General features: G+C 51.7%; 10 protein-coding genes across 10 annotated transcripts; 7 read left to right on the forward strand and 3 right to left on the reverse strand.

Annotated features, from left to right (window-relative positions):
* Positions 1-2,357: 2,357 nt before the first annotated feature.
* Positions 2,358-3,889, forward strand: J4E84_001637 (uncharacterized protein; the record flags this gene model as incomplete). Its single annotated transcript, XM_049384268.1, has 4 exons — positions 2,358-2,400; positions 2,451-2,603; positions 2,650-3,779; positions 3,833-3,889. 4 exons carry the CDS (start codon positions 2,358-2,360, stop codon positions 3,887-3,889), a joined length of 1,383 nt encoding a protein of 460 aa, XP_049247624.1.
* A 904-nt stretch (positions 3,890-4,793) lies between these two features.
* J4E84_001638 (uncharacterized protein) lies at positions 4,794-5,112 on the forward strand (the record flags this gene model as incomplete). Its single annotated transcript, XM_049384269.1, has 2 exons — positions 4,794-4,797; positions 4,853-5,112. 2 exons carry the CDS (start codon positions 4,794-4,796, stop codon positions 5,110-5,112), a joined length of 264 nt encoding a protein of 87 aa, XP_049247625.1.
* Positions 5,113-6,596: 1,484 nt separating this feature from the next.
* J4E84_001639 (uncharacterized protein) lies at positions 6,597-7,508 on the reverse strand (the record flags this gene model as incomplete). Its single annotated transcript, XM_049384270.1, has 1 exon — positions 6,597-7,508. The coding sequence occupies one exon, from the start codon at positions 7,506-7,508 to the stop codon at positions 6,597-6,599; it is 912 nt and encodes a 303-aa protein (XP_049247626.1).
* A 1,231-nt stretch (positions 7,509-8,739) lies between these two features.
* On the forward strand, positions 8,740-9,758 carry J4E84_001640 (uncharacterized protein; the record flags this gene model as incomplete). The annotated part of the gene is made up of 3 exons (XM_049384271.1): positions 8,740-8,981; positions 9,034-9,499; positions 9,558-9,758. The coding sequence occupies 3 exons, from the start codon at positions 8,740-8,742 to the stop codon at positions 9,756-9,758; spliced, it is 909 nt and encodes a 302-aa protein (XP_049247627.1).
* A 1,328-nt stretch (positions 9,759-11,086) lies between these two features.
* J4E84_001641 (uncharacterized protein) lies at positions 11,087-12,554 on the forward strand (the record flags this gene model as incomplete). Its single annotated transcript, XM_049384272.1, has 2 exons — positions 11,087-12,324; positions 12,503-12,554. 2 exons carry the CDS (start codon positions 11,087-11,089, stop codon positions 12,552-12,554), a joined length of 1,290 nt encoding a protein of 429 aa, XP_049247628.1.
* A 582-nt stretch (positions 12,555-13,136) lies between these two features.
* J4E84_001642 (uncharacterized protein) lies at positions 13,137-17,146 on the forward strand (the record flags this gene model as incomplete). The annotated part of the gene is made up of 3 exons (XM_049384273.1): positions 13,137-15,318; positions 15,380-15,732; positions 15,791-17,146. The coding sequence occupies 3 exons, from the start codon at positions 13,137-13,139 to the stop codon at positions 17,144-17,146; spliced, it is 3,891 nt and encodes a 1,296-aa protein (XP_049247629.1).
* Positions 17,147-17,893: 747 nt separating this feature from the next.
* On the forward strand, positions 17,894-19,215 carry ACRTS1 (Cytochrome P450 monooxygenase acrts1; the record flags this gene model as incomplete). Its single annotated transcript, XM_049384274.1, has 3 exons — positions 17,894-18,234; positions 18,300-18,674; positions 18,729-19,215. 3 exons carry the CDS (start codon positions 17,894-17,896, stop codon positions 19,213-19,215), a joined length of 1,203 nt encoding a protein of 400 aa, XP_049247630.1.
* Positions 19,216-19,783: 568 nt separating this feature from the next.
* J4E84_001644 (uncharacterized protein) lies at positions 19,784-21,088 on the reverse strand (the record flags this gene model as incomplete). The annotated part of the gene is made up of 1 exon (XM_049384275.1): positions 19,784-21,088. The coding sequence occupies one exon, from the start codon at positions 21,086-21,088 to the stop codon at positions 19,784-19,786; it is 1,305 nt and encodes a 434-aa protein (XP_049247631.1).
* A 446-nt stretch (positions 21,089-21,534) lies between these two features.
* Positions 21,535-22,941, reverse strand: J4E84_001645 (uncharacterized protein; the record flags this gene model as incomplete). The annotated part of the gene is made up of 2 exons (XM_049384276.1): positions 21,535-22,325; positions 22,377-22,941. 2 exons carry the CDS (start codon positions 22,939-22,941, stop codon positions 21,535-21,537), a joined length of 1,356 nt encoding a protein of 451 aa, XP_049247632.1.
* Positions 22,942-25,993: 3,052 nt separating this feature from the next.
* Positions 25,994-27,441, forward strand: J4E84_001646 (uncharacterized protein; the record flags this gene model as incomplete). The annotated part of the gene is given in 4 exon segments (XM_049384277.1): positions 25,994-26,001; positions 26,182-26,188; positions 26,206-26,212; positions 26,297-27,441. The coding sequence occupies 4 exon segments, from the start codon at positions 25,994-25,996 to the stop codon at positions 27,439-27,441; spliced, it is 1,167 nt and encodes a 388-aa protein (XP_049247633.1).
* Between the last annotated feature and the right edge of the window lie 178 nt (positions 27,442-27,619).

Below are 27,619 nucleotides of genomic sequence, written 5' to 3' on the forward strand. Positions count from 1 at the left end.
ATTGCTATCCGCTGAGAAAGTAACGATCGTGGGTCGCGAAACGCGAAAATTAGATATTAGTAAAGTTGTAGGGCTGTCTCCAGCCGTCAGGGCCACGCCCTCATCTTAAGCACCATCAAGCACCGCGCCGCCGACCCAGACAACTACATGGCTAGCTCACCGGTCGTGCAAAGCATGCAGGCACATCTCGTTTCCCCTTAAGCGATTGATGCAGCCTTGCGCCTCTTCCAAGCTCTGTCTCTTTCAACCAATCATGCTGTTCTTGCCAAGCGAGTCAGCCAATCCCGCGGAAGATCTAGACGTTTAGCGACATTGAGCCGTCTATCTTTGGGTCCATGCGGCTCGTTGCAGACTCATTTTCTGCAGGGGTAAACAGGGCGCCTGAAGGATTAAAGACCTTGCACTGCCCTTGCCTTTATTGAAAAGGTGACTCCGACTCTTACTGAGCATGATGAAGCGCCAAACACGAACGATTTTGCTGTATAAACGCTGTAGCGGTTCTGAACGGGAATCAGGTCGAGAAAGCCAGCAATACGGCTCGTTGGTGATGGTTGCGCGATGCAGAGGGGTGGTTGCACAAGTCAGAATTCGTTTTGGTGGCGTTCTCGTACGACAAGTGCGACGTCTTGGCGACACCTGAACAGTCATCCTCGGCAATTTCTCGTTGGGAGTCCGTTCCTATCACGTTCTTCTCAAAACCAGACGTCCTAAAAGTGTACGCTGCTTACGGTATCAACATTGAATAAAACTGCCGCGACAGCCTCCAGGAGTATGAAGAATGTCACCTTTATGCTCACAGATCTTCATGCCTCGATGCCCAGTCTCTCTTATTGCCATCTCGAAAGTAACTCTGCTTTCACTAACGAGTTGTCCAAGTTACAACGCATATCTAGTGTGTTTCCGCCTTCTACAGCTACTCTGCCGCTATAAGTCTCGCAACATCCATTCCCCAGAGTACACCTTCGGTGCTGGGCCGTGTTTGCATGCACGGCGCAACTTCCGCTTCGTCGAGGTGCACGTAACGATCGTTCCCCAGACTTTGGCCATGCCCGTTGGTGTAACAAGTGCCATAGCTGTGTGAGGTCGCCGGGGATGTAGAGACCACCTAATCACTAGTAACTCCGTGACCAGTTTCTTGACTGTGCTTTTGCGACTGTTCATGAAAGCATCGGAATGACCCTGGTGATGGCATACTTCGTCTTCGACTGTGACTCACACTGGGTATAAAGTGTATGGCTGCGAATATACCTATCTCCGCTCGTTCTTTAGAAGGCCTTGCTGGGAATTTGCATCTCTTACCACTTACACCAACTCGTACTGTTTTCCAATGTGGCAGTGCATCTGCACTATCTTTGCTGGGAGTGGAAGAACCGAGACAAGTTTCCACAAATGGAAATCCATCGATGCTTTGGGTCCTGAGCATGAGCGCACGAAGCAAGACATCATCGGTAATTACGCCCGTTACTGCCGTTACCTGAACTCTACCGACTAAAGCCTGTGTCGCAACGTAGATGCCTGGGACCCAAATTCGCCGGGGAACTCCCTCAATGCCTTCAAGGTGCTCGTCGAACGGGAATACGTGCACCGCCTTAGAGGAACCCAGAGATATCAAGCGCGTCTTGTATCTTCAGCTGGTGGGCAGCCGCTTAGTGAAGCAGCAGTAGGCGATACAATCCCAGAAGCATTAAACAAGCTGTTGTTGGAGGTTCGGCAACTTCGAGGTCCACCACCGGGGTATCATTGCCCAGGTGATCTTCAAGTAGGATCGGGTATTCAGTCTTGAAAGTCTGTACCACCAGAAGGGATGATCGAGTGGGGCTACTGCGTATCTAGCGAGGTTTGAAGACGGCATCAGATGGCACTGCAGTGCCAGTTGGCGGTGTTCTCCAGGTCATATAGGATACGCGGATGGTCTCCAACCGTTCATCGCGTTTGCGAAGCATTTGACATGTCTAGATCAACGATGACAACGGTAATCGCCTCATACTCTTGCGTGATTGTCGTGCTTTTTACGGAAGTTGTACTCTGCTGGTGTGCGAAGTACCACTGCACGACGAGAGGGGCCTGTCCGGGTTCGATGCGCCTCTTACAGTGTCTAATTCTGGAATGAACAATTTTGGCAGTCCGAGGCTGAGCTCCGGTCTCGCTCGTAGTTCTGATTGAGGCGAGGAGTTGATGTTGGCCTTGTGCGACGTCGTGTTGGTGGCAGGACGGGATAGTGCAAAAGGCACACCGTTGTTGCGCGCCCCGCCCAGGCCCCGCCGCGTCACTCAGGTAGCTCCGCGCCGCTTCATTGACCACCAACTCCAACACCAACAGTAGCTCGGAAGCTCGATGACAATCGCTTCGAAGCAGTCATGGGGTCAAAGTCTCCAGAAGATCATCGCCAAGGCCCAGACGGTGAGCGCCATCGAAGCGATTCCGAGAAAACATTTGCTGACAGCTGACAGGGTCGTCGGCGGACGCTGCAATCGCTATCATCAACCCTCCCAAGCCAGCAGCCGCTAGCGGGCTGCTTCCAGGCGTACTCGAAGGGCAGGATGAAGACGGAGACGACGACGATGACATCGCGAAGCTTGGAGCTGACTTGAAGAACAACGATGGTGAGCTGGGATCACGTGACTTCGATCTGGAGCTGACAATGGGAAGGCGCGAAGAAGAAAAGAAAGCGCAACAAGAAGAAGAGCAAGAAAGTGTCACCGACACAGCAGACAGCGCCTCCAAGGGTGCCGGTAGCGGATCTGTACCAGAGCCGAAAATACCCGCAAGGTCAGACTGTGGAGTATGCCATCAAGGATGAGAACCTTCAGCGTACCACGGCTGGAGAGCTTCGTCATCTGGCGGCTGTGGATAACATGGATGAAGACTTCCTGGAGGACTATCGCAAGGCTGCTGAAGTCCATCGTCAAGTGCGCCAGTACATACAGACTATCGCGAAGCCCGGCGCGTCTCTCACCCGCATCGCCGAAGAAATTGACGACAGTGTTCGTACGCTCGTGGGCCACCAGGGTCTTGAGACTGGAGATGGTCTCAAGGCTGGCCTCGCCTTTCCAACAGGCTTATGCTTGAACAACATCGGCGCACATTGGACTCCTAATGCGGGAGCGAAGGAAGTCTTCCTTCAAAACGACGACGTCCTCAAGGTCGATTTCGGCGTGCATGTCAACGGCAGGATCGTGGATAGCGCTTTCACTGTGGCTGCCAATCCGATCTATGACAACCTACTGGCTTCTGTCAAGGCGGCTACCAACACAGGCTTGAAAGAAGCAGGTATTGACGCAAGGATTGATCACATCAGCGAGATGATCCAAGAGGTGATGGAAAGTTACGAAGTGGAACTCAAAGGGAAGACAATCCCCGTGAAGGCGGTGCGCAACATCACCGGCCACAACATCTTACGTTACCGTATCCATGGCGACAAGCAAGTTCCCTTTGTCAAGACCAAGACTTCTCAACGCATGGAAGAAGGCGACATCTTCGCGATCGAAACCTTCGGTAGCACCGGCAAAGCATATCTTCATGACGACGTTGGCGTCTACGGCTATGGGCGCAATGAAGGCGTCAGCGCCGCCGGCCTGCATCATTCATCTGCGAGATCGCTCTTGAAGACCATCGATGAGAACTTCGGCACGCTGGTCTTTGCCCGCCGTCAGCTTGAACGCTTGCCGGGTGTGGAGAAATACCACCTCGGTATGCGCACGCTGGTAAATAATGGAATCGTCCAGGCATATGCGCCGCTGGTGGATGTGCCCGGTTCGTTCATCGCGCAGTTCGAGCATGTAAGTAAGACGTTGTTGGGCATGTGGGCTATGGCTGACTCTTTACTTTGCAGACAGTATTGCTCAGGCCCAACCGCAAAGAGGTCGTCTCTCGGGGTGACGACTATTGAAGAATGACGCTTCATTGAGGTATACGCGATTTCAACAGTCGGTATAAGAACACCTAGCGAAGGTGCTTCAACACACCTTGGTTCCAATTTTTCCTATTCGCAAGTTGTATGTACCACGCTCGTTGACACCACTTGTTTACTGAAATTGTACTCGCGCGTACGATGTCTACTTCAGTGCAATATGAATAACAACATTTCATCACTGCAGCTCATCCGGAAGTAATTACAATGTCAATACATATAGATATCGACCCTTCCATAGGTTTCTCGTCCGACGTATCTTAATGGAAATACCCCGTTCGCTAATTGACATCGTAAAGTAGTGAGCAGGGATGAATCGGCATGAAGCAGGGCTGATGACGCCTGGAGCTGCACTATGGCAGAATATCGATGACTGATGCGCGGCACGGACTCAGATTGAAGAGCAGTAACAGTATGACTAGAAGACGGGTTGCGATAATCGTTAAATATATGTACTCATTAGCCTGTGCGTATATGAGTCGAACAAAGGTTACAGTTGGAGTCACTCCTCATATAAATTGACAGCTTTGCTAACATGTACACACTTCACATCAATCCTCAAGTTCAAACGCAGAATCCACACCGCAAGATGACTTCCATATGGCCAACTGTCGTCCTCCAAGAAATAGAGAAGAAGCGAGAATCAAGAACGGCAACGTCCGCGGCTTCTCAGGCCGATGAGAGATTATCTGGTTCGGCAAGCGTCTCACAACAGCACTCAAGCACATCGCCTTTCAATCACCATACCGCCGCTCGAACTTCGACGCAAACTCTGGCTGTGGGGAAACACGGCAGTCTCGCATCGAACCACGGATTGCTCTTCTCGAAGATTGCATTCCCTGATCTCGCTGAGCTAGGCTTACTCAGGGCTTACTGGCCACCGATGAGTATGAGACAACTTCTAAGTTTGATAGCAGGCGGCATCACTGACATAAACTCCAGCCCACCGCGCTCGAGTGGAAAACTTGGCTGAGAAGAACATGTCCATAGAACTCATCGAAGAGGTTCAAAACGGTGAGGACTCGTTCAAGGTTGTTGTCAAATACACCGAAACAGGCAAGAATGATAGAATCGTAATAGAAGGGCCATCTTGTTCTGATCCATTGGAAGCGCTCAAAAAGGGTGGCGAGAAAGCAGGGGCTGAAATGGACGTAGAAATGCGGAACTACTTAGACAATATGGATATGAGCGGGTGGGATTAAAGACTGCTGTCATCGAGCCGGGAAACAGATTGTACGCAATATTGGTAGCCTCCCAAGCACCCATTCGGAAGGAAAATATCTGCTCAATGGGCTGATCAGTGGATAGCAGGGAGGATGAAAGACGTCTTGCTTTCTATTATGGGGGATGGGGGACTGGCAAACGTTTTCCATATGTATCAAACTGAAATTGCTTTGGTGGTGAGCACACCACGCAGCTTGTACAAATCTAAGCGTCTTTTACGATCAGTACTCGATTGTTCCTGGCGGTGGTAATGAGTGGTAGCTGGAGACGAACAGAAAGACACTCAGATAAAGACCGTGGCCCTGAACGCGATACTGCCTCCACCTACCGTGCAGTCAAACTCGAAATGTTCGCTGGGTTCAGGGATGTGTAATACCGTATTTCAGGTGTGGCTTGACTCCCCAAGCCAGTGACTAGCATCTAAAACTCACAGATGAATGTCTAGCGCGGTAACTAGCTCAAAAAAACAGTCTGATTAAGTATCCCTTCTCGGGCGAACCTTACATGGGCTTGCATATCTCCTCAATTCGCGAAGGCTGATGCCCGCTCATCAATATAAACGGCCTTAGCCATAAGAGACAAGCGTAGATACCGAAGCCGCCAGCTATTGATGCGTATGAGCCCGACCGCAGGTGACAATGACTCAAGTCAGACTCATCGCCCGTTCAAAACTCCTTTTGATTTGGAGGAGATCTTCTTACTCTCCACCTCACAAGCCATACTTCACAAGCTACCTTCGAACGAAGCACCATGAACACTAAGTTTTTACTCTCAATCATACGCTTCTGGAAGAAACGCAAGTCTTCCGTCCAAGTAAATGACGTTCGATTCGAGTTTACTCTCTTGGATCTCCGCGGTTTCGTAGACTTGGAGGACGCCAAAGTGAACAACCCGAGCAAGAGTCTGGAGGATATGAAGAAATTAAACAATAACATGGATGAACTAAGAAAGAACGTGGAGATTGGTAGGCACCCAAGCCCCAGCACAGACTTCAGGACCACAAATACTGACGCGAGCGTACTAGCGGAGGAAAGGTGCACCAAAAAGGAACGTGCCGGCAAGAAGAAAGTCCACGTATGGTTCCGGGTGTGGTACGACAAGAAAGAAGACCGCAAGAAGACTGCAGTCGGTATACGCCGGTGGAGTGTTTGGCGGAGAAGGATGTGTCCGCAGGAAGGATCCTGGGCTTGCAAGTTGGGCGAGGGGTTTCTCAAACAGATCCCGGGAGAGCTTACAAAAACAGAGAAAGCCAGTGGTTCAAAGTTGTAAGCATGCAGCGCCTGAGTAGCATGTGCGGCAAGTGGAATGCAAGGCGACATGGGGTATTTCCTTTGTACGGATACAGGCCGGGGTTGCGGTGTCTTGAAGGTGTATGGATATTAATTATTGACTAGAAACACTCGGCCAACTATGAGTGCATATAGAAGCGATAGCAGGATCAAGAACTACTAATGGTGATTGTTTAACCAAAAACCAGCGCCCTGACCTCAATACTCTCCCTACCAACCGCGCCCTCTGGTGTCCTCGGATCCACGAAAGCCGTGTGGGGTACTCGTCCCCACTGACCCACATTCTCATCGCTATCGAAGCACTTCAACAGCAAACGATCCTCATTTGTCATACCAGACCAATAGTACCACTTCTGCCCCGGGTTATACGCCACAGCCGCAGTCTGTCCGTTCCGATCGGGGTAGCGATGCTCGATAGGTATCAAGTCGCCGTCGCGCACTGTTTGGCTGTCCGCTACCGCAAGCGGACTACCCATCACAGGCCCATTGAGCGGCCGCCAGACATTTATGATGCGGTACCGCCCTTGCAGCAATTGTTCGGCTTCGTCGGGCAGGTGGAACTTGACCCGTTCGGCGGCCGAGAATGGTGTCTGATCGATGTGTACGCGTTGAACGGGGTTGCGGTTGCCGGTCGGTCGGCGGATCGTGTGGTCGAAGAGGAGGACTCTTCGCGCGCCTTGTACGTTCTTCATGAGCAGTTGCTCGACTTCTGGGTAGTATACGCGTTTTACCGCGTCATCGTCGGAGAAACCATCTCTATCCAGCCCACTCTTGATGTTCTGGTATGTATCGAAGGCGTTGTTGTCAAGTGTGAATCTTTGCTCCTGACCTCGTAGGTCGTTGAGTTCTACTTTGGTCCAGTCGTCGCCCCAATTCCGTTGTGGCACGCCTGGGAGCGGCTCGACGTAGTTGTGTGGTGGTGAACCGTCCTCAGGGGCTTTGTAGAAGGACAGCGATGCTGTGACGGGGCCGCGAGGGATGGGTAGGCCTTGGTAGTTGACGTCGGAAGAGGTTTTATCGCTGGTGGTGGGCGTAGGGTTGGAGAGTTGGTGTGCGGGTGTCGGAAGAGAGGCGGTGGTCGTCATTTTGGTGACTGGTATGCTAGATTTGTTCGCAATCGAAATGGGAATTGTGTGATCGAAGGTTTGCGAAGACTAGATCGAGGGCTGTGATGGTAGTTGCTGGATCAGTGGCTGTATGATAAGTTGTTTGAATATGGGATATGATCAAGGACAGCTTCGATGCTGTTATATACGTCTACGCGATTAGAAATGCTCCCTACCATTGCGACGTCAAGTCGCCCTTCATCCGCCGGGGCTTCCCCTCATTCGGCATCTCTGTGGCGATGATGCCATAGCTCTATTCCCGAGGCCAAGCTGTGTTACTAATGTTCAGCATCCGATGATCGCACACGTGCTGACAAAGTGTGCGGATTACGTGCTAGGCGTAGCTGTTCGACAATGCGCGCTCGCTATGCCAGTCGTTGGCGTGGTGGTTTGTAACAAATGCGCGGTTTCTAAGCCAGCGTTCATTAAGGGATGAGCAACTGCCCGGAGATGGTTCGGAGATACTTCGGAGAGTCGATTGCGTCATACCTTGTGCCTACCTGTAGCGGAACGCAGCTCAACACCACCACCTTTCGCGACTTCAGCTCTTCATGGTACTCACAATGCCAATATCGCCTTACCGTATGTCTCTCACTCGCTATTCAAACATGGTCAGATGCAAAGAACTCTCATGACTGCGTCCGCGGACCCATCACAAGCAACGAATCAAAACGTTCGTGACCACTGGCGATGCGACTGGGACAGCTTCGAAGCACTGTGGTTATGTAGACAGGACGACACTACAATAGAGGCATCTACGATACATCTTTGCGCATCCAGGCCCGTGTCTAACTGTTGCATGTCTAGCGGCATCGGTCTTCAACTCGCTTCTAGCCGTGATTGCCGTCTTCACCAGCATAAACCGATGCTAAAGCATGCTACTTGTTGGTGGCGTGCGCTTCTACTATGGGGAATCCAGAATTCGATGATTGCATGCGCTCATCGCACGCATCGACGCGTCGCGCCAGTGCCTAATGCATTGGACCCCCTCTACAAGCACTCATGCGTCGTCTCAACGTCATCATGTTCGCATTCGACTGTGACATCGTTCCTCCACCTTTAAACCACATAAAGGTCGCAACCACTACCAGCATACCCCAACATGCTTCGACTTTTCTCAAGAAACCTTCCCACAGCTACCAAATCTATCACGTCAACGTTACGAACAAACCAATTTCTCCCAAGAACTACATACCAGATCGTCAGAAACATGAGTGGCGGCAAGGCTAGCACTGATGAGCTCAAGGGCTCGAAGCTCTTTGATGTTTCTCATGTCACCGCTCTCGTTACTGGTGGAGGAACTGGTATCGGTTTGATGATTACACAAGCACTAGTCGCAAACGGCGCGAAAGTATACATCACATCAAGACGTGATGAAGTATTGAAGAAGACGGAGGAGCTGTACAGCGGCGGTGGTCCAGGCCAAATCATCCCCATCCAGGCAGATGTCAGGTAAGCAACTAGTCTCAAAGTACTCACACAGCTTGGGACTAACACCACCCAGCGAGAAGGACGACGTAAAGCGCCTCTACGAGGAGATGTGCCAAAAAGAGCCAAAGGGAATCCAAATCCTCGTCAACAACGCCGGTATCGCTCGTGACGACAACACCAAGTTCTCCGCAAACGGTCAGCCAAACATGGAAGACGCACAAGCCATCTCCGACCATTTCCTCAAGTCGCAGCCCCAGAACTGGGCCGACACTATGAAGACCAACGTCGGAAGCATCTTTTGGATGTCAATGTACTTCCTGCCCCTTTTGGCTAAGGGCGGCAAGGTCACTCCCGGATACAGCTCGCAAGTCATCAATGTTAGCAGTATCTCCGGATACATGAAGGGAAGCAGCAGTGGCCAGTTCTCTTACGCGTCGAGCAAGGCGGCTGCTACACATCTGAGCCGTATGTTGGCTACAACTTTCGCAGGAACCAAGGTCCGCGTCAACACCATTGCGCCTGGTGTATTCCCAAGTGAGGTATGTAACTCTGATATCCGAGAAGCACATTGGTAAAGGTCGAGCTAACACAATGTAGATGACTACTGGCACTTCCGACGAGGACAACAAGAGCCGTATCGAGTCCGGCATGAGCAACCCCGCTGGTCGTCCTGGTGCTGACACTGATATGGCTGCGACTGTACTCCTACTGGCTGGTCCAGGTGGCGTCTTCTTCAACGAGCAGGTCTTGTACCCTGACGGCGGAAGCACACTCACGCAGCCCGCAGCGAGGGCTTAGACGTTAATCTGTGAGCAGCCTCATGGGTAAAAATCCATATACTAGATGCGATATATCGAATGTAAATACAACGATCATGCATATCCTTGTTCTGTGTCGCGTCACCTTCGTGTTCCTGTTCAAACTGAACGCGTCTTTTCGCGAGTTGGGAAGTTTGCCGTGCCCCACCCCGCCGAAGCCTTCCGAAACCCCACCACAAGCGCAAACTCTTTCACGCTACACTGCGACCACCCACCCCAGCAAGCAGATGAATTGCTGCAATTATTGACCGACAGCTATATGGTCGCAGCCAACTACTAGTACAATACATTTTCTCCAACCTCCATCAATCAGTTCAACTGGCCTAATGGCCCAATGGCAAGGCGCTTGACTACGATTCAGTTCGATATCAAGAGATTCCAGGTTGTAAGTATTCACTCCATCCGACTCGCAAGAGTCATACGTTCGAAATAGCACCGCTGACGCCCAAAAAAGCGACCCCTGGTTAGGTCACAACACATGTTTTTTGCTCTTTTTTTGGTCGTTGTTGCGGCAGAAATTGAGGTTTGAGCATTTGGGGGGGTTTTGAGTTTTTTTTTTTTGGCTTTTGCTGTTGACGACGAACTTGACTTTGCGATGTGTGGTAAGAGACGATTAGTTAGATGAAAGGTAGGTAGAGTAGGTTATACTTGTGCAATTAGACTAATCTCTTCCCTTTGGTGAAGTGGCTGATGTTGCGCGAACCACCCGTTCTACTCATCCCACTAACAGACATACGACACAAACCACCTTTACTTCTTTGTTCCAACACGAACGTTTTGATCGTTATTCTCATCTACTGCGGCATCAGTTAAAGTCATATTCTTCTGGTGGGGATCTAACCTATGCCATCACGGCAAGCAAAATGATGCAGTGGGATAGTTATATGACTAGCGGTTAGCTCGACTTCTGACATCGTTCATATCCAGTGATACTGGGGTTGCGAGAAGGCGTGCGAGAAGTCTGGTAGTGCGATTGAGAGTAAATTGAGTGAATTACTTGTTACGTAGCAATGGTTGCAACGATTTTAATGCATCTTGCCAATTCATTCTTGCTCACCAACGAAAGGTGCAGTTCCCCTACTGAAAGCTGAAATGACCGTCTGTTCACTACACAACCATTGAAGGCTCATGTCGTACTTCACACAGTGCTCTTGCTTAACTGTACCACTACATTCCATTTCTCCCAGAGGCCTTGGTACTAAACTCACTCTTACCACACACTCTACCCGAATTCCACTGAATCATCACTCGACGGTCCCACGATCGATAATGACGACATATGCTCCACCCCCAATTACACGCGACGGCATGCATCCCGCCCCTCTACCCTGGCTGACAGCCCTGCTCAGACCGCGTGTCAAAGACTTCGCAGGTGTCTATAAGCACATCCTGCAGCCTATGGGTATGGCCGCACATAGCGCCTCGTATACTCGACTCACCGACACCGGCGAATTCTACCTTCAAGCCCGCGCCGACACAAAACAAAGCTTTGTCAACAATGTGTACTACAGCACTGCTTCTACCGAAACCAAGCGCCAGCTACTTGAGATACCGTTTGAAGAATTCTTCGATCTGTGCGTACGTGAATTGCCCAATGCGGGAGACGATCGTGAGGATAAAAGTAACGACGCGAGCGCCCGCCTCTGGTTTCTTTTGAGCTGCGCGACGCATTCCGAAGCCGATGTTGATGGTTCACTAGGCCCAGAGCTGTGGAAGTACTACGAATGGACAACTTGGTGGCCCAACGAATTATCACCAACCTGGTATAGCACCGCGTTCGAAGAGCAGTCCCAGGCATTCCAAGGAAGACACTCCAAGATGTGGCCCGGTCTAACGCGGTTTCTCGAGGACGGTATACATATCCAGGATGGGTACGCAGCGGAAGATATCGAGCACATCATCAAGCACTTCCTCTGGCTCTTACTGAACACCATCGACGTTCACCACTTCGATGATCGACACAGCCTTCGTGCTCGATATCCCCCCCAAGCGGTCGGGAGGGTGATACATGAAGGCTATGAGGTGCTATTTCTGTCCTCGAAGATGGCACTGCAGAATCCCTTCTCAGACATTCCCAAGCCTGTGCGTGAGGCCCTGGCGACCGTCAATACCAGGGGTAACATCGAGTTCCTTGCGCAATGCCCTCTGCGTGAACTCTACGATATTGTCGCACCGGAGCTCTTCCACGCAACCGTGTACATCAACTTCCTCTATTATGCCTTGGCCGAGGTCGATCGATTGAAAGCAGATCCGAACGGCACCATACGTGCAAACCTGCTGAAGCTGCACATGGTGGGGGCACCGAAGGGGATGCGACCCGATCATACACGTTCTTGGACACGCCCTGCAGGTATGGGCGACGTGGTTACCGTAGAGCTCGAAGCCTACATCCTTCGCCATCTCGACAATGGCCCTGCCGTGGACGTTCCATTAGAGCCGACCGGACCGCGCATTGATCCCGACGGGCTGTGTGATGTGGTGAGCACGCCAGAAGCAACCGAGCGCTGCCCAATATGCCTTGAAGATTACGCGGACGTTGACAACGTGTGCGTGCAGCTAAAGGCTTGTGCGCATCTACTACATCGTGGATGCTTGGATGAATTGGTGAACGGGGTGTATCCCGGAGTTCCTGAGATCAGATGTCCGGCATGTCGGAGAGGTATATGTAAGGCCCGCGACTATACCGCAGTGCTGGACAACGAGGTTCGAGATGCAGCTTCATAGCCAACAGAGGGAGGAGATTGTGAAATCGCTTGAGTGGGACGTCGGGATGTAGACGCTGGTGTTGACAAGTATTTTGTGCATCATATGCTATCGCAGCTAGAGTATCAATGTAAGAATGATGAGGCGACTCCGTCAAGTGAAGGTCCATGCAGGCGAAGTGTTGAGTAAACGGATGGCACGGCGGGGTCGGCTTGGCGTCATGTGACTGAGTGCAATAGTATTTTTGCGGGTTAGCGCAATGACACGGCAGCAAGGGCATGATCGCCGCAGGGCAGCAACGCCGAAATCTGGAGCGAGGTGAACTGATAGTAACACGACCGTCAAACTCTCGGCGAGCACACACCCAACGAGTGCTCAAGATGAAGAAGCTCGTCAACAACTCTAAATCACAATGACGCCATGTTGAAGATCTCGGCGAGGGCGTGCAGCCGCCAGCTAGCGGACCGAGACGCTTCAGTCATCATACCTAGGTAGCTAGAGACGCAGCGGCCAGACCAATAGCTGCACTAGCTCACCAGATAGCAACGGAAGGCAAAAGTAATCACCTTTTGCGCAAAGCACTGCTCCAGCGTCTGTTCAATGCGGCGGTCGTGTGTTTTGTCGACTTCCGCTACTCGTCTTTGCGCCGGATGAAATGGCCTCGAACGGGCAACTACTCGCGCATCGCAACTACTACGGGACGACCGGCTATGGCTCACCACCGCCATTCGATACATCACGGCCCAAGCTGAAGCCAGCAGAGCGAGAGCTGGCAGACTTCACGCTTCTCGAAGCCCTCGACCGCGACGACCGCCCTACCTTCGCCGTCGAAACACGCTCGTCCCTAGGCCACGATGAAGCCCACACCATAGAACTCGTGTATGCGAACACGGCGCTTCACACCGTTGGCGGGCTTATGACCAAGATCACAGGCGACGAGTCGACTAGCTTGTTCGCGCAGAGCTCGGGACCACAACTTGCCTTCCGGAATTGGATTCGTGGGCAAGGGATTGAGGAGGACCTGCAACAACACGGCAATACATACACATTCGAAGGGCACGTGTGGAATGCGACAAGTGTGGGGCGCTACAAGATTGTCAGCGGCGTGCCGACGCGACTGCTGTGGGTCGACGCCGCCCCAGGAGGAAAGAGCCACCGCACCCTCCGACGCGAGCGGAAAACACCTTGGCCTGGGAGCAAGCATCGCGCGGATGCACTACCCATCAAGCCCCAGCTGTCGCTTGCCCAGATACCACAGACGCCCGATGCCGACACCAGCTCTTCTGGAAATCGAGGCGCAGTACCGCACACGTCCTTCGATTGTACATCTGATGTACTCACTTCCACGAGCCCACATATCGAGTACTTCCGCAGTGTAGATTGGGCAAATACACCCCTGGGTCCAATGAGTTCATGGCCTAGTGATCTGCGTTGCGTAGCGAACACAGTACTCAGTAACAACGTGCCAGCCGTCATGTTCTGGGGCGACGATGTCATCATGTTGTACAACGAGCCCTATGTCCAACTCCTTGGCAGCCTCCATCCCTGCATGGGCGAAAGTGTCCGCGTCAAGGCGCCTGATCACTGGGTCTCGTTTCAACCTCTGGTAGACTACATCAAATCAACAGGGGAATCGATAGCCGAACCTGACATGCTCCTCTTCATTGAGAGAGACAAGATCCTTGAAGAGACACACTGGTCTTTCCAATTCGTCCCGATACTGAACACCGACGGCCAAGTGGCAGCCTACTACCAGTTCTTCTACGAAGTTTCCAACCACCGCATCCTCGAGCGCCGCGTCTCTAGTCTGGTCGCAATGGGAACCCAGAGCGCGAATGCCAGAGATTTCCCGTCATTTTGGGAGACGACACTGCGCTCATTGAGCTTGAACGATAAAGATGTGCCATTTGCTTTGTTATATGCTGCCGAGCGGCATGTTAGCGCTCAAATACCTTCAGTATCATCACCCGGTAGCATTCCTCCGTTAGAAGGCTGCGTTCTCAAGGGTACAATTGGCGTTTCAGCTGACCATTCGATCGCCCCCGCGACTATCAATATCAACGAAGACTCTTATATCCTCCAGCCGTTCCTAAGTCGTGCCGCCAAGTCCGGGAAAGCGACCGTTGTTCACGTCGAGGACCTTCCCGATCCAACAAGGGCCTTGCAAGGCATCGAATGGAAAGGATATGGTGACCCTTGTCGCACCCTAGTCATCTGTCCAATAATACCCACCACTGGAAACCAGGTAGAAGGTTTCCTCATAATCGGCATAAATCCGCGGCGCCCCTTCGACGAAGAGTACCAGCAATACCTGCATGTCATGGTGCGGTTATTGGCTACGTCTCTTGCTTCCATCGTTCTTTTCGAAGACGAAGTCCAACAAAGAGAAAACGCCATCATCCAGGCTGCTCAGATCCAAGAACATCTGATGGCTGAAATACAACTCAAGGAAAGCAAGTTTCAGCGCTTCGCGGAACGATCCGACGTAGGCATCTTTATCATTGATCCGGCAGGAACTTACACTTACCGTAATCAACGATGGCATGATATATTTGAGATCGCATCCTCTGATGACAACGCCACTGTGGCGTGGCATAAAATCGCGTTCGAAGAGGACATCTCTTACTGCCAATCCATGTTCGCAAAACTAATCATGAATCACGAATCTGTTATCTTTGAGCTGCGTACACGGATGCCCTGGACGCCGCCGTCACAGTCAGATGAGCCGCAGACCGAGGATACCCAGCACTACAAGTGGATTTTGTGTTCAGCCTTCCCCGAGTTGGGTCCGAACGGCGATCTTGTTGAGGTCGTCGGGAATGTTACGGATATATCCAGTAAGCAACCTTAAGTACGATGACCTATGATACATGCACTGACCTCGCGCGCCCATTCCAGAGCAAAAGTGGGCTGAAGGTATTCAAAAGATACGCATGGACAGCGCACTGCAAGGCAAGCAACACCTAGAACACTTTCTGGACACGACGAGTCATGAGATGCGAAACCCCCTCAGCGCCATCATGCAATGCGCAGATTCTATCACGTCTTCCTATCCCCAAGAAGATTACCAAGAGCGCCAAAACACCACACCGAACGAGTGGACGGCTTTCATCGAGTCTACCCTTGACGCTGCCCAAACGATAGGAGTTTGCGCATCGCACATGAAGCACATAGTCGACGATATTCTCACCATCTCTAAACTCGATTCGGGTCTCTTGGACATGACACCGGTCATTGCGCAACCCGAGAGTGTAAGACCTCTAATCTGATGACACGTATGTTACACAGACTAACTTCATAACCTAATAGGTGGTTATGCATGCAGTGAAGATGTTCGACGCAGAAGCAAGAGCAGCGGGAATCAACCTCGTGTTGAACGTGGATCAGTCCTATCGCAACATGGAGATCGACTGGGCATCTCTGGATCCAACAAGGGTGTTGCAGATTCTCATCAACCTTCTCACCAATGCCATCAAGTTCACCCGCTTGGAATCCACCAAGCGTGTAACAGTGACTCTGGCCGCCAGTAGCGCTGAACCCGTCTCAACGCTACATGGAATACAGTATAACGAGGAGAGGCTTGTAGGACAAGACCCCCACTTGGAAGAGGATTGGAAGAAAGCTCAAGAGTTATTCTACATCCAATTTGCCGTCACTGATACGGGCCGTGGACTTTCCGACGAAGAAAAATGTAATCTCTTCACCCGCTTTTCACAAGCCTCACCTCGGACGCACATACACTACGGTGGCTCTGGCCTTGGGTTATTCATATCAAGACGTCTCACCGAGTTACAAGGCGGATCAATCGGCGTCGCAAGTGAGTCTGGAAGAGGCAGCACATTTGCCTTCTACATCAAATCACGGCGGGCGAGACCTATTGTAGCCCGGAAAGGCAGTCTTCCGCATGTTTTCCCAGAAGAGATCAAGCACAGACGCCCGATACCGCTCGTGAGCTTAACGCGTCCGTCTCCTCCCGTGCGTATATCCACAGGCGAGCAAGGTCAAAGATCAGACTCTGCCAGTCCAAAAGCACGCCGTCCGTCAGTGCAATCAAAATCTTCGCAGACCGAACACTCTCACGTCCGGCCGGAAGCGCTAGGACTACCAGAGGGCCCAGACCTGCAAGAATTGAAGCGCACAAAAAGTATACCAGATACGCTCCATGTTCTCGTGGTGGAAGACAATCTCATCAACCAGCGCGTTCTCGCCAAACAACTGCGCAATCTAGGATGTGTCGTGAGCGTCGCCAATCACGGCCAAGAAGCCCTTGACTTCCTACCAAAGACCAGTCTGTGGAAACACGATCAAGCTACTGGCGACGCGATCGCGCGAGAGGCCCTCCATAATGGCGAACTGCCCATCGAACTCAGCCTCATCCTCATGGACTGGGAGATGCCCATCATGAACGGACTCACAGCCGTTGCCGAAATACGCAAGCTTGAGCAACAAGGCTTGTTGAAGGAGCGAGTGCCAATTATCGGGGTCACAGCCAATGTGCGTCAACAGCAGATCGAACAAGCTATGGCTGCAGGAATGGATGATGTTGTTGGCAAGCCTTTCAGGGTTGCGGAGTTGCTCGTACGGATGAGGGGCATAGTCGCTGGTATGGATCCGGAGGGACCGAATAGTGCAACCTTGACTGAGGGGTATGCGAGCTTTGGATGATAGAAAAGTCATTGGATCACGATTTACAAGAATTAATACGATTGCACGAGTGCAAACTCGGCATATGACCAACTGAGAGACCTCGCAACATCTTGCCTTGTTCAGTGTCGATCGCTGGCCAAGCGTTTGAGGCTAATCTGAGCAACATCTCCAAAGCTCTGACCACTTGTTCTTCATCGACCCTACACGTTCAAGGTTGACTGCATTAGCGCACTGGTCGCTTATCACAGGTTGCACATCAACTTGCAGGCCTGAGAACGATTACGCGAACGGCCAGCCGTGTAACTACCCCTCATGATGCTGACATTAAACCCACGAGTTTTTGAGCTGATTGCATTCTGCATTCTTCCCACCAAGACCATCGTGCTCAACCATGGCGCTGTTTCAGAATCTTGACCTTTGGAACTCCCTCGTCGTCGTCTTCGTTTATATCCCTATCTTTTACTGCATAGGTTGGCTCACATATGCGCGAACCCTTCACCCGCTTGCGAAAGTACCAGGTCCTATCTGGCCTGCGATATCGCGCACATGGCTTATGTATCGCATGTATCAGGGGGATTTGGAGATGCATATGCACGCAATGCATAAAAGGTTCGAATTTCATGTTCTCGGTCGATGGGTAAGAGCTGACATGTTCCAGTCAGTGTTCCCATCGTTACGAGTTAAAGGTTGTCTTGCAAAAAGATACCTGCATCGGAACATCATCGAATTCTGGGCACTTGAGAAACCATGCTAATACCGTCTGACATGCTAGAATACGGCCCAATCGTGCGCACAGCACCGGACGAAGTGGCCGTCAGCGATCCAAGTGCTATTCCTACCATATATCCTACGCGACAGCCACTTGAAAAGACCGATTGGTACCTCACATACAGAGCGGTGAACCTAGGGCCCAGCCCCGACTTATTCACAGATGACAATGAGAAGCATCATGCAGCTCACCGACGGACCGTCGGCTCTGTGTACACACTAAGCAGCATATTGAAGAACGAGCGGGCCTTGGACGGCTTGATAACATTGTTCGGGAAAAGGCTCGATGGATTCGCAGACCGTGGGGAAGATGTTGATTTTGGGTTATGGCTGGAGATGTGAGTGCGCCAGGTCACACATCCTCCTCCTCGCAACGACATACTGTACTGACCTAGACGTCCAGGTTCTCCTTCGACAGTGTAGGTGCCCTGTTCTTCGGCCAGCCCTTCGGCTTCCTAGAAACGAGTTCAGACTATGGGAACTACATCGACGCCGTACATACCGCCATGCCGATGAGCTCCGTCATCGCGATGGCGCCTCTGTGGTGCCGCGGGTACCTCCTCCAGATGGGCGTCATGATCCCCAAAGTCTTCAAAGCCATCATGGCTGTGGATGGGATCGGGCAGACTGCTGTTCACGAAACGGGTGTTGCACAGCAGAAAAGTGCGGAAGCGGATACGCATCGCACGGATGTTCTGTCGCAGTTATTAGGGATTATGAGGGAGAAGGCAGACAGTCTGTCAATCGAAAAGATTCATGTCGAGATGTGGGCGGCTGTGTAAGCAACAGCTGTGTCTGCCAAGAACCCTTTTTTGCTAATATATTATAATAGTATCGCCGGCTCAGACAGCACCTCCGGTGCTCTCCGCGCAATCTTCTACTTCCTCATGAAACATCCCTCAAAGATGGAACGACTAACCCAGGAGATCGATGATGCCTTTCAGAACAGCACGCTCACCAGTCCCGTACAGTATAACCAAGCCACCAAGCTACCCTACCTCATGGCCGTCATCCAAGAGTCGCTAAGACTTTTCCCGCCGTTTGGCGTGCCTATGCCGCGGTACGTGCCGAACGGTGGTTTGCAGCTCTTGGGTCATCACATCCCTGCTGGCTTCAAGATCGGTATGAATGCCATGGTTACGCAGTTCGACAAATCGGTCTTTGGCGAAGACGCGCGCGAGTTCCGGCCTGAGCGATGGCTCGTCGACGACGGGCAGTACAGAGCCATGCAGAAAGCTATGCTGGTGTTTGGCGCGGGTACTAGAACTTGCATTGGGAAACATGTAAGTGTCCGACAATTGGGGTTTGATTTGTTGTAGCGTTTTACTGATGATGGTGATGTACTTAGCTTTCGAATGCGGAGATGTATAAGGTGGTGCCGGAGATACTGAGGAGGTTCACGGTGGATATGGCAAATGATGCGCCTTGGAAGACGCATAATGCGACGTTTGTGCTTCAGAGTGATGTGATTTGTAGGATTACGCGTAGGCCGTTTTGAAGAGCTGACACGTCACTCCGGGCGGCGAGTGTAGATAGATGGAAGGTTTCCACAACGCGTCACGCGTGCGCACGTGCGCAGTCTTGAGACTAGTCTTGATTCGGCGATGCCGCGTCTACCCGGGGAATCACTTATCCAGCGTTCAGCTATCTACAATTTCATTGCCTTCCATATGAACTGATGTTGATCTAGATCTGCACTCTACGCGTCCTCAATAGAGAATTGCACCCTGTAATGCATGCTGCTGATGACTTTGTAGAACAACGCGCGACCGCTGTGTAATGAAGTCTGGGGCGGGGCTAGCGCTATCGCATGGGTTCCTGCCACCCATTCTAACCAGCTTCTCCTTCGCCCACCTCATGTTTTCATATTGATGTAAGCTTTATGCCCTACTCAATCCGACGCCGCTCTCTCGCATCACAGATCTCCGCTCGACACAGCGGACAGCGATTGCTGTTGTTCTCGATACCGTTGACCAGATCTTCTAGGCACTGCGCATGGAACGCATGGCCGCATCCGACCTTCCAAGCCACCGTATCTGCGTTGCGCACGTCAAAGGGCTCCAAATCGACTGGACAGATGGCTTCAGGACCAAGCTGGACAGGACTAGCCACGCTGCTGGCTAAAATACGAGGACCGGTCGCTTCCCACTTTACGTCTTCAAACTCAGCAGGCGCGAATTCAGCAGTCTCCTCCTCTTGCCATGCCTGTATAATGCGATCAGGAACACGTAAATTTGCGGTCTGAAACGGGATGTAGTTTCTCTGTTCGACGCTTCCCACGCCAAGACTGAGGTCATCGAAAAGGATTGTGGTTCGAGGCACATCCTTGAAGACGCTTTCCACACATTGCACAAGCCACTTGTAGATGTGCCAGTTGAGAAGCTCTTTCTCTGTACTTTGGAGGATTTCCTTCGCCCGCAAAACAACAAAGTCGTGGATAGTACGATGATTTATATTAGCGCAGTGGATGCGCGCATCCAACGGCATGTAATTCCCTGGATCGCCAAACATACGCGACAGCTGATCGACGCGATACTCTGCAAAAGCCTCCACCAACGCTGGACTGGGTGCGTAATCTGTTTTCTGGAAAAGGTCGCAAATGTATGCGATGTGGTGGACTAGGAGATTGAGGACAGACTCTGCCGTCTTGTTGTGTCCAGTGGCCGGTGCAGGGACCAACAGTAAGTCGCCCAAATATGGAAAGTCCTCTGGATGCGATCGCTGTTGCACAAAGTTGTCAATATCGCTCGGCCGGTCGAAATAACGGGGTTGTTCCTCTATCAACTGGGTCAGGAAAGCAGCGTATTGCCCGTCGTAGCCTAATTGCAGCATCCTCAACCACAGCTGAGTGTAGTCATCGACGCGTACATCCATAAACACTGCGTTTTGCTCTCTGCCCATCTGCTCTCTGTCCATGTAGTCGATCAGCTCCTCACGCCGCTCCATTAGCTCCTGCCACGCTAGTCCGAAATCTCCAGAGGGCGTGGAAGCGAGCGCCCCTAGGTTCGCCGTCCATAGGTTCAGAGCCAGGGCCCGTTTCCTTGGGTAAGCGAGTGCGTATAATAACATGGTGTCGTATGCGGCGACGACTTTACTGCGAGCTTCATGTGTGTCCTCCGCTGCAGTGAGGAGAGTGTGAAGGTAGGTTAAGGGGGTGGGTAGCTCTGCTTCTCGTTCTGAATGGTTTTCCATGATGACAGTAGAGTGAGTTGAAGACACGTGTATTTGTAGACCGGTGCTGCAACTTCCTGTATGTCTAGTGGTGGTGGAAAGATCGGCCAGCCCACAGCGCCTTTATTAAAACTTACGATTTCACAGACCCGAAATCCAGCGATGAATGGAATGTACAAAGCGTTGACAATAGTCGCGATCTGAAGTAACGAGAATCATCGCACCACTTCACTGAAGTGCTTTGCGGTGAAGAGCCCAGGTGCTAATTGCTAGAAAGAAAGTGACATGTTTGACGAATTGCTACGGTTATGGTATAGTCGAATTGAAGGCCATTCACAGGCAACGGGTCAACAATGAATTGTATGAAGATCGTTTTATTAGTGTCTAGGTTACACTGTGAGAAACAGGCGTGAAAAGAAACATATCGCTAAGTATTACAAGATTTTCTGATTCCAACCAACATCTATCTAGCTAGAGTGGCTGCAAGTAGGGTTGGTGGGAGCATTCTTTCCACCAAAGTACACCTTGTTGTAGACGTTATCGCCAGTCCAAGCATCGGACGGGACCTTCGGGGGGTTGACAGGGCCACCTTCCTGCTGAGAGTGGGGGAAGAGGAAGTTGGGCGAGATGACGTTGTCGGGGCATCCGAGCGCGGTCTTGCTGAGAATGGGGTCGAGGACGGAAAGAGCCCACGAGACGCCCTTGGCGACGTTCTCCTCGGTACCGCCGAGCGCAAGCGGAGTGATGGAGTTAAGGCCCTGGTAGACGTCGCAGAGCACGGTCTGGACTGTCAACTTGCCAGTACCGACCTGAGCGACGCCAGGGACGATGATGTTGCGGGGGTAGATCTGGAGGAAGCCGTCGGAGAGTGCCTGCACCGCACCGTACTGGGTGTCACGGCGGTACCAGTTCTCGGGCCAGCGCTCGGGAACGTACTTGAACTCCTGGGTTTTCTCATCATACTCGGCTCCGATGATGCTCATGATGCTCTTGTAGTTGGGCACACCACCTGCACCGTAGGTACCGTTGGAGAAGAACTGGGGGTAGAAGGAGAAGGCGGCGACTGAGACGATCTGAGGGAAGGGGAAGTAGTAGAGGAAGGGGTTGTTGTCCTTGGAGAAGCCGGCAGATTTTGCGTAGTGTTTGGCCATGACGTCCATGGAGAACTCCTTCTTGGGGTCTTGGGCAGCATACCCGACCATCTGCTTCACCAGACGAGAAGAGAGATGGTGGTTGTCACCGCATCCCATGTAGTAATCTGTCTCAATGTTAGTGTTCAGGTTCTACTTTGGAGTGTGAGAGGACATACCTTCGCGGTTGGGTGAAACATCAGCTTCGACAACAGAGTGTCTGTTGAGGCCACCGATTCCGTTCTTTCCCGAGCCGAGATAGAAGGACAAGCCATCCAAATCTCCACTGCCCAAGACAGCGAACGTGGCTAGAACTGTGGCAAGTTCTACACCCATGTTGAATCCACGCCCAGTGGCCTCCAAAACCTGTCCGTAGGTGACGTAGCCGTCGCGGGGGAGATAACCATGATTGGCGAGCAAGTTCAGACCTGGGCAGGGGCCACGAGAGTCGTTGGGACCAGGCGCCTTGAACTCGTAGCCAGGCTCAGGACGCAGGTTGCTCTTCTTGACGATGGCCTGTCCGACTGAGGACAGGAGGCCATCAACAACGCCGCCAAGCGAGCCCAACAGGTTTCCGACTGGGTTGAGCAGCTGGGGTTCAGCGGCGCGGTTCGCGAGTTGTTCACGCTTGATCTCCCCACGGAGGAACTCCTCCATCTCTGGGCGGGAGTTCGCGCCCATCATGCCGGGGTAGGCGGCAGCGAGGGCTGGCAACGCCAGAGTGACTGATTGAGTGAACCTCATGATGTTGGTAACACAAGATTGTCGGTATGAGGAGCGAAGGAGCGAAGGAGCAAGTGATGGCTCTGGCTGAAGAACGATACGGACCACGCGGTGAAGAGGATTTATACACTTCTACTCCGCGCAACTCCTTCTAAGCCTCTCCGCCGCTCCGGTAAAGCTTGCATGGATGATGTCTGTTGGCACCGTCCACGTTGAGTATGATCTTCATCAACAGTCGCCGAAGAAGTGTGTCGCGCTTCCATTTTCGTACGGTTGTCATCATGATCGCCAGCTAGAACTGGGGGAGACTTAGTCAAAACGCCATGCCGCTACAGATCCACACATGGATAAGGCAGAGCGCAGCAACCCAATCAGATGTTTCCAGATTACCGATTACTTACCTGAGTCGTGGTGCTCCGCGGCCAAGCGCTTGAAAGCGAGTCAAAATCATGGGGTTTTGGTATTCAGCACAACTCGAGTGACCCACTTGTATCCACACAGTGCGCCAGTCATTCACTTGGATCGAAGGTCGATTCCCCAGATTCAAGGTAGTGATCGCGATGATAAAGGAGGCGTTATCATTTGCTCTCAGCAGCTAGCATTCACTCGGTTCGACCAAGCCACAATAGTGGGCGCGGTCTCCTGTCATCGAAGAAGTGTAGATGGGTGGAGCTGTCGACACATGTCAGTCGCAATTTCTGAACCATTGCAATGAATCTGAGAACGAATGTGATTGAGTTCTCGAAGCAGACTCCTGTGGCCTACACATCTCCCGTACATGGAGCAGGGGTTAGGTGACGGTAATAGATACATCATATCTTGGTGCACTATGCAGTAGCTTGCAGAATCGGCAGGTAGGATAGCGCCGGCTCTCTAATTCGACGGAGAATTTATACTCACCCTCGCCGAACGCTGATAGTGCACAGGGGCTCCTGGGATGCCTATGCGGCCCCATCGGGACCAGAACAGGCTGCCAATTAGCCTAATGCTATCTGTACAGGGCGTTCGCTGTGAACTTGCAGAGTCCACAGTGTGCTGGCGATATGACCGACGTCAGGATGCTGCAGCAATTATTGGCACACTCGCCAATGTGCCATGATGTGCCGTGATGGCAACCAGGATCGGATCGGAAATCCGCAGTTTGCTAGTGCTCGATGCATGGAGATACGGTTCGGTTAGATTCACAGCGTCGATCCGGCTGATTGAGATCGGCGGCTCTGCGTTTCGCATTGCGATCGAATTTTGGGCAGGAAATGATGCGAAAGTTGAACTCTCGCGTTCTCACTCGATGGCGTTAGGTGGTCTGCCGCTTCGCTTGCCTGGTTGCGAAACGGGAAAGGTCTTCACCCGCGACGTCACTGCGCTATCGCGGAGCCCCGTACCGACGACGATCATCGACGCTAGCGCCAACCTTAACCCCAAAACGCGACAACGTGGCGCTTTCGCTCGTGATGGCGCAGTGATGTGGGACGAAGCCACCGCGCAAAAGAAATGTTGAGCGCGATACATGCCTGCCAGCACCAATCGCAATCTTTTTACCTCCCGGGGTACCAATCACAACACTGATGTTGGTCATGACAAGGACAAGAGCCTACCTAGGTAGGCGGCAGCTTGAGCTAAGGGAGCTGACTCTGATGCACGCATTACAGACCGCTTGCGCAAAGACATTTTGGCAATCATTGAGCGCGTCACGTTTTCGCACTGTACACCTAGGGATCTACCGAGCTTACGTGCCCCTGGCAATCTAACAACAAGAGCTTTTTACGGGGAGTTTCAGAGTCCCTTGAACTCCCCAAGTTCAGCGACGGCCGCAGCTTGCGGAAGTTTTTGCTTTTTGACGGGAGCCGGCACAAAATACTTCCACTGTTCCGTTCGAAATGGACCTGTGCTTTCGTCTGTCGCTGTGTGGGCGATGTTACCTATGTTCCCGACCTCGCAAACCCTTCGGATTTCAACACCTTCAAACATCACCGTCGATGAGTTCGGGCAAAAGTACAGTACCAACGCAGAGGGCTTGGAAAGGTAATGAAGACAACATACTAGTCTCAAGGTCACCAAGAGTTGTCCGGTTCATAGTGGTACCCCCTCAGTCCAGGCGCGGTTGTCGGTTTGGACTCGATTCTGGGATTTGCGATCCTTATCATCTCACACAGCCTGCTGGTCTCCACAAGGTAAAATTGTTGACAAAGTTGTGAGCGGCTTTCGTCAATAGCTTGTCAAGTAACAATAGATGCAGTGGACGACTAACCCAAGCATGACTTGCGGCGACATTACGCAAAACACCAGAAGCTGGGCCAAGTCAGGTCTGGGTCATTGATTTCTCACCTGTTTATTCTCTTCTAGCATCCTTCAAGGCGTCGACGTCCACTCAACTATCCTTGCGATTCTATCTCTTGGTTGCCATCCACTTCATCTTATAGTACTGCGATAACGCAAAGCAAAACAAGCTACTTACAACTTCTACGACATTAACTAACTAGATAAAAAGATGCTCTTACAAATAAGAGAAATTGCAAGTACAATATACTGTTGCGCCGCCGGTTCATAACGCGCGGTTCTGTAGACAGTCAGCAGTCCTCGAGGAACCTACGCTCATTCGTTAAAGCATCAAGCTATCCAGGTCATTGGGGTTGCAGAAGACATGAAAGGCTCCTTGTGCTATGCGACAACCGCTGCGCCAATGTTGGCTGCGAAGCAGATTAGTTTTTTGTCGATTCAGATGTACTTGATCTCATCAACTTCGTGGCTCAGTACAACAAACACAACAACGGTAGTTGGAAAACCATAGCATTGTGAGCGTATCTACCTCTGAGACAATGTGCTTGACAATTCGATCCACAATGTCATCTCAATGACTACATATGCTCCATACCTCATGAGACCATGTCATTCACTCCGACGCAAGCGACACCATCAGACAAATCCACGACCATGGCGACGAGCACGCCTCAATCCCCTTTACCTATCCTCGTCAACATCCTACAATCTCACACAAGGACCTCAGAGGAAGGTTACAGAGTCCTACAGGCCTACCAAATATTCGTTGACTACGCCTTACAATGCCGCACTGACGATGCCTTTGTAGCTCTCCTCGACGCCACTATCATACCTGAAGAATGGCACGACCTCCGTAGCTGGCTCCATACGCAGCACCCAGACACCAACACCCTTGAAGCATTCCCCTCCCACCACGACGTCGCTACCGAACTCATCCGCAACCTACCGGAACTTGACCGTCTAACGCTAGTGACAACCTCTAAGAGCTATTGTTATCACGTTGGCGAGCAGACAGGTTTCACGCTGAGAACTCTCATTCGACACGGAGGCTTCAAAGAGCTATTGAAATACATCATAAAACTGCAGCCACGATGTGCAGTGCAGACCAAGGAAAAAGAAAAAGAAATAGAGATAGCCATACAACGAGATGGGGAGACACATTTCATCGAAGCTATACGCAAACAGATTGATACTGTAAACCCGGACAAGATTAAGAATACGCTAGCTGCGCTCTCGGAAATCGCAGTGCGTGCCGCTGCTTTCCTCCAAAAGTGTGACTTCACGGTTACGCAGGAAACTGCCCACGAATTTTCCATGGATGCAATCATGTACACCCGTTCCATTGTATCAGAACCTTTCAGCATGGTTCCACTGGCTGAGAGGCGCGATTTGGCGCGCCTTGATGTAATGGTGTTGGCACGCGCACTGTTGCACCAAGCATTTGCCATTGCGAAGACAACTCCTGTACGACAGGAATTAGCCTGGCGTCTCCATCACTGGATGGCGCATCGCGTGAGAGATGCTTTCAGGCTTGAAGTTCATGGCCACTTCCGCTACTTCGAGATTGGAAATGCAGTGACCGAAGTGATGCGCAGTCCGTTCCGATGGCAAGGTTTCTTCGCTGATAATCCGACGCCGCTTGCTAATTTCCTTCCTCACGGTTGGGAAGACCAGGATGGGGACCGTTTCTCCTATGGCGAACTGACTATCCCGCCACTCGAGGAGGAGGAGTATGCGTCTTGGTTCATGGAGGACGTGGACAGGGAGCCGGATAGTCCGCGACGAAGTGCGCGTATCTGCTCTTCACCAGTACGCACAGCAGATGAGATTGGGCCAGACGCTACTTGCACGATATGTGGCGACGCGCTTGCTGTAGTCGAAGGGCTGTGTCTGCAAATGCCTATGCGTGCGCATTGCAGCGGGGGACACATTTATCACTATGAATGCTTGACGATGTTGATCAACGGCATTGATGCGTACGCAAATAAGTGCCCTGTTTGCCGTCAAGAGATTTGTTCATTGCGACGCAGCAAGCCTATCATTGACGACGACGAGGAGATGGACGAAGAGTTGGACGAGGAGATGAATGAGGAGGTAGACGAAGAGGTGGACGAAGAGGTGTACGAGGTGGACGAAGAAGTGAACGAATGGGTGAACGAACGGGTGAACCAGTGGGTGAACGAGCGGGTGGACGAGGAAATGAACGAGGAGGTGGATGAGCAGGTGAACCAGGAGATGGACTAGTCGTAGGAATAAAAGTACAAGCCCACTTGTCGCTATGTAACAACACATGCAATCCTATCCCTCGCCATCTCACTAAGCAGCAACACCTTCGCAAAACATCCTCAAATATCATCTGGATCCTTCGTACAAAATAACCCATCCTTGAAGTTTGCCCAAAACGTCCTGTCGTTCGTTCTCC

Source organism: Alternaria hordeiaustralica, assembly GCF_023758085.1.
Source record: "Alternaria hordeiaustralica strain BMP 2776 chromosome Unknown scaffold_2, whole genome shotgun sequence".
NCBI classification, from domain to species: domain Eukaryota; kingdom Fungi; phylum Ascomycota; class Dothideomycetes; order Pleosporales; family Pleosporaceae; genus Alternaria; species Alternaria hordeiaustralica.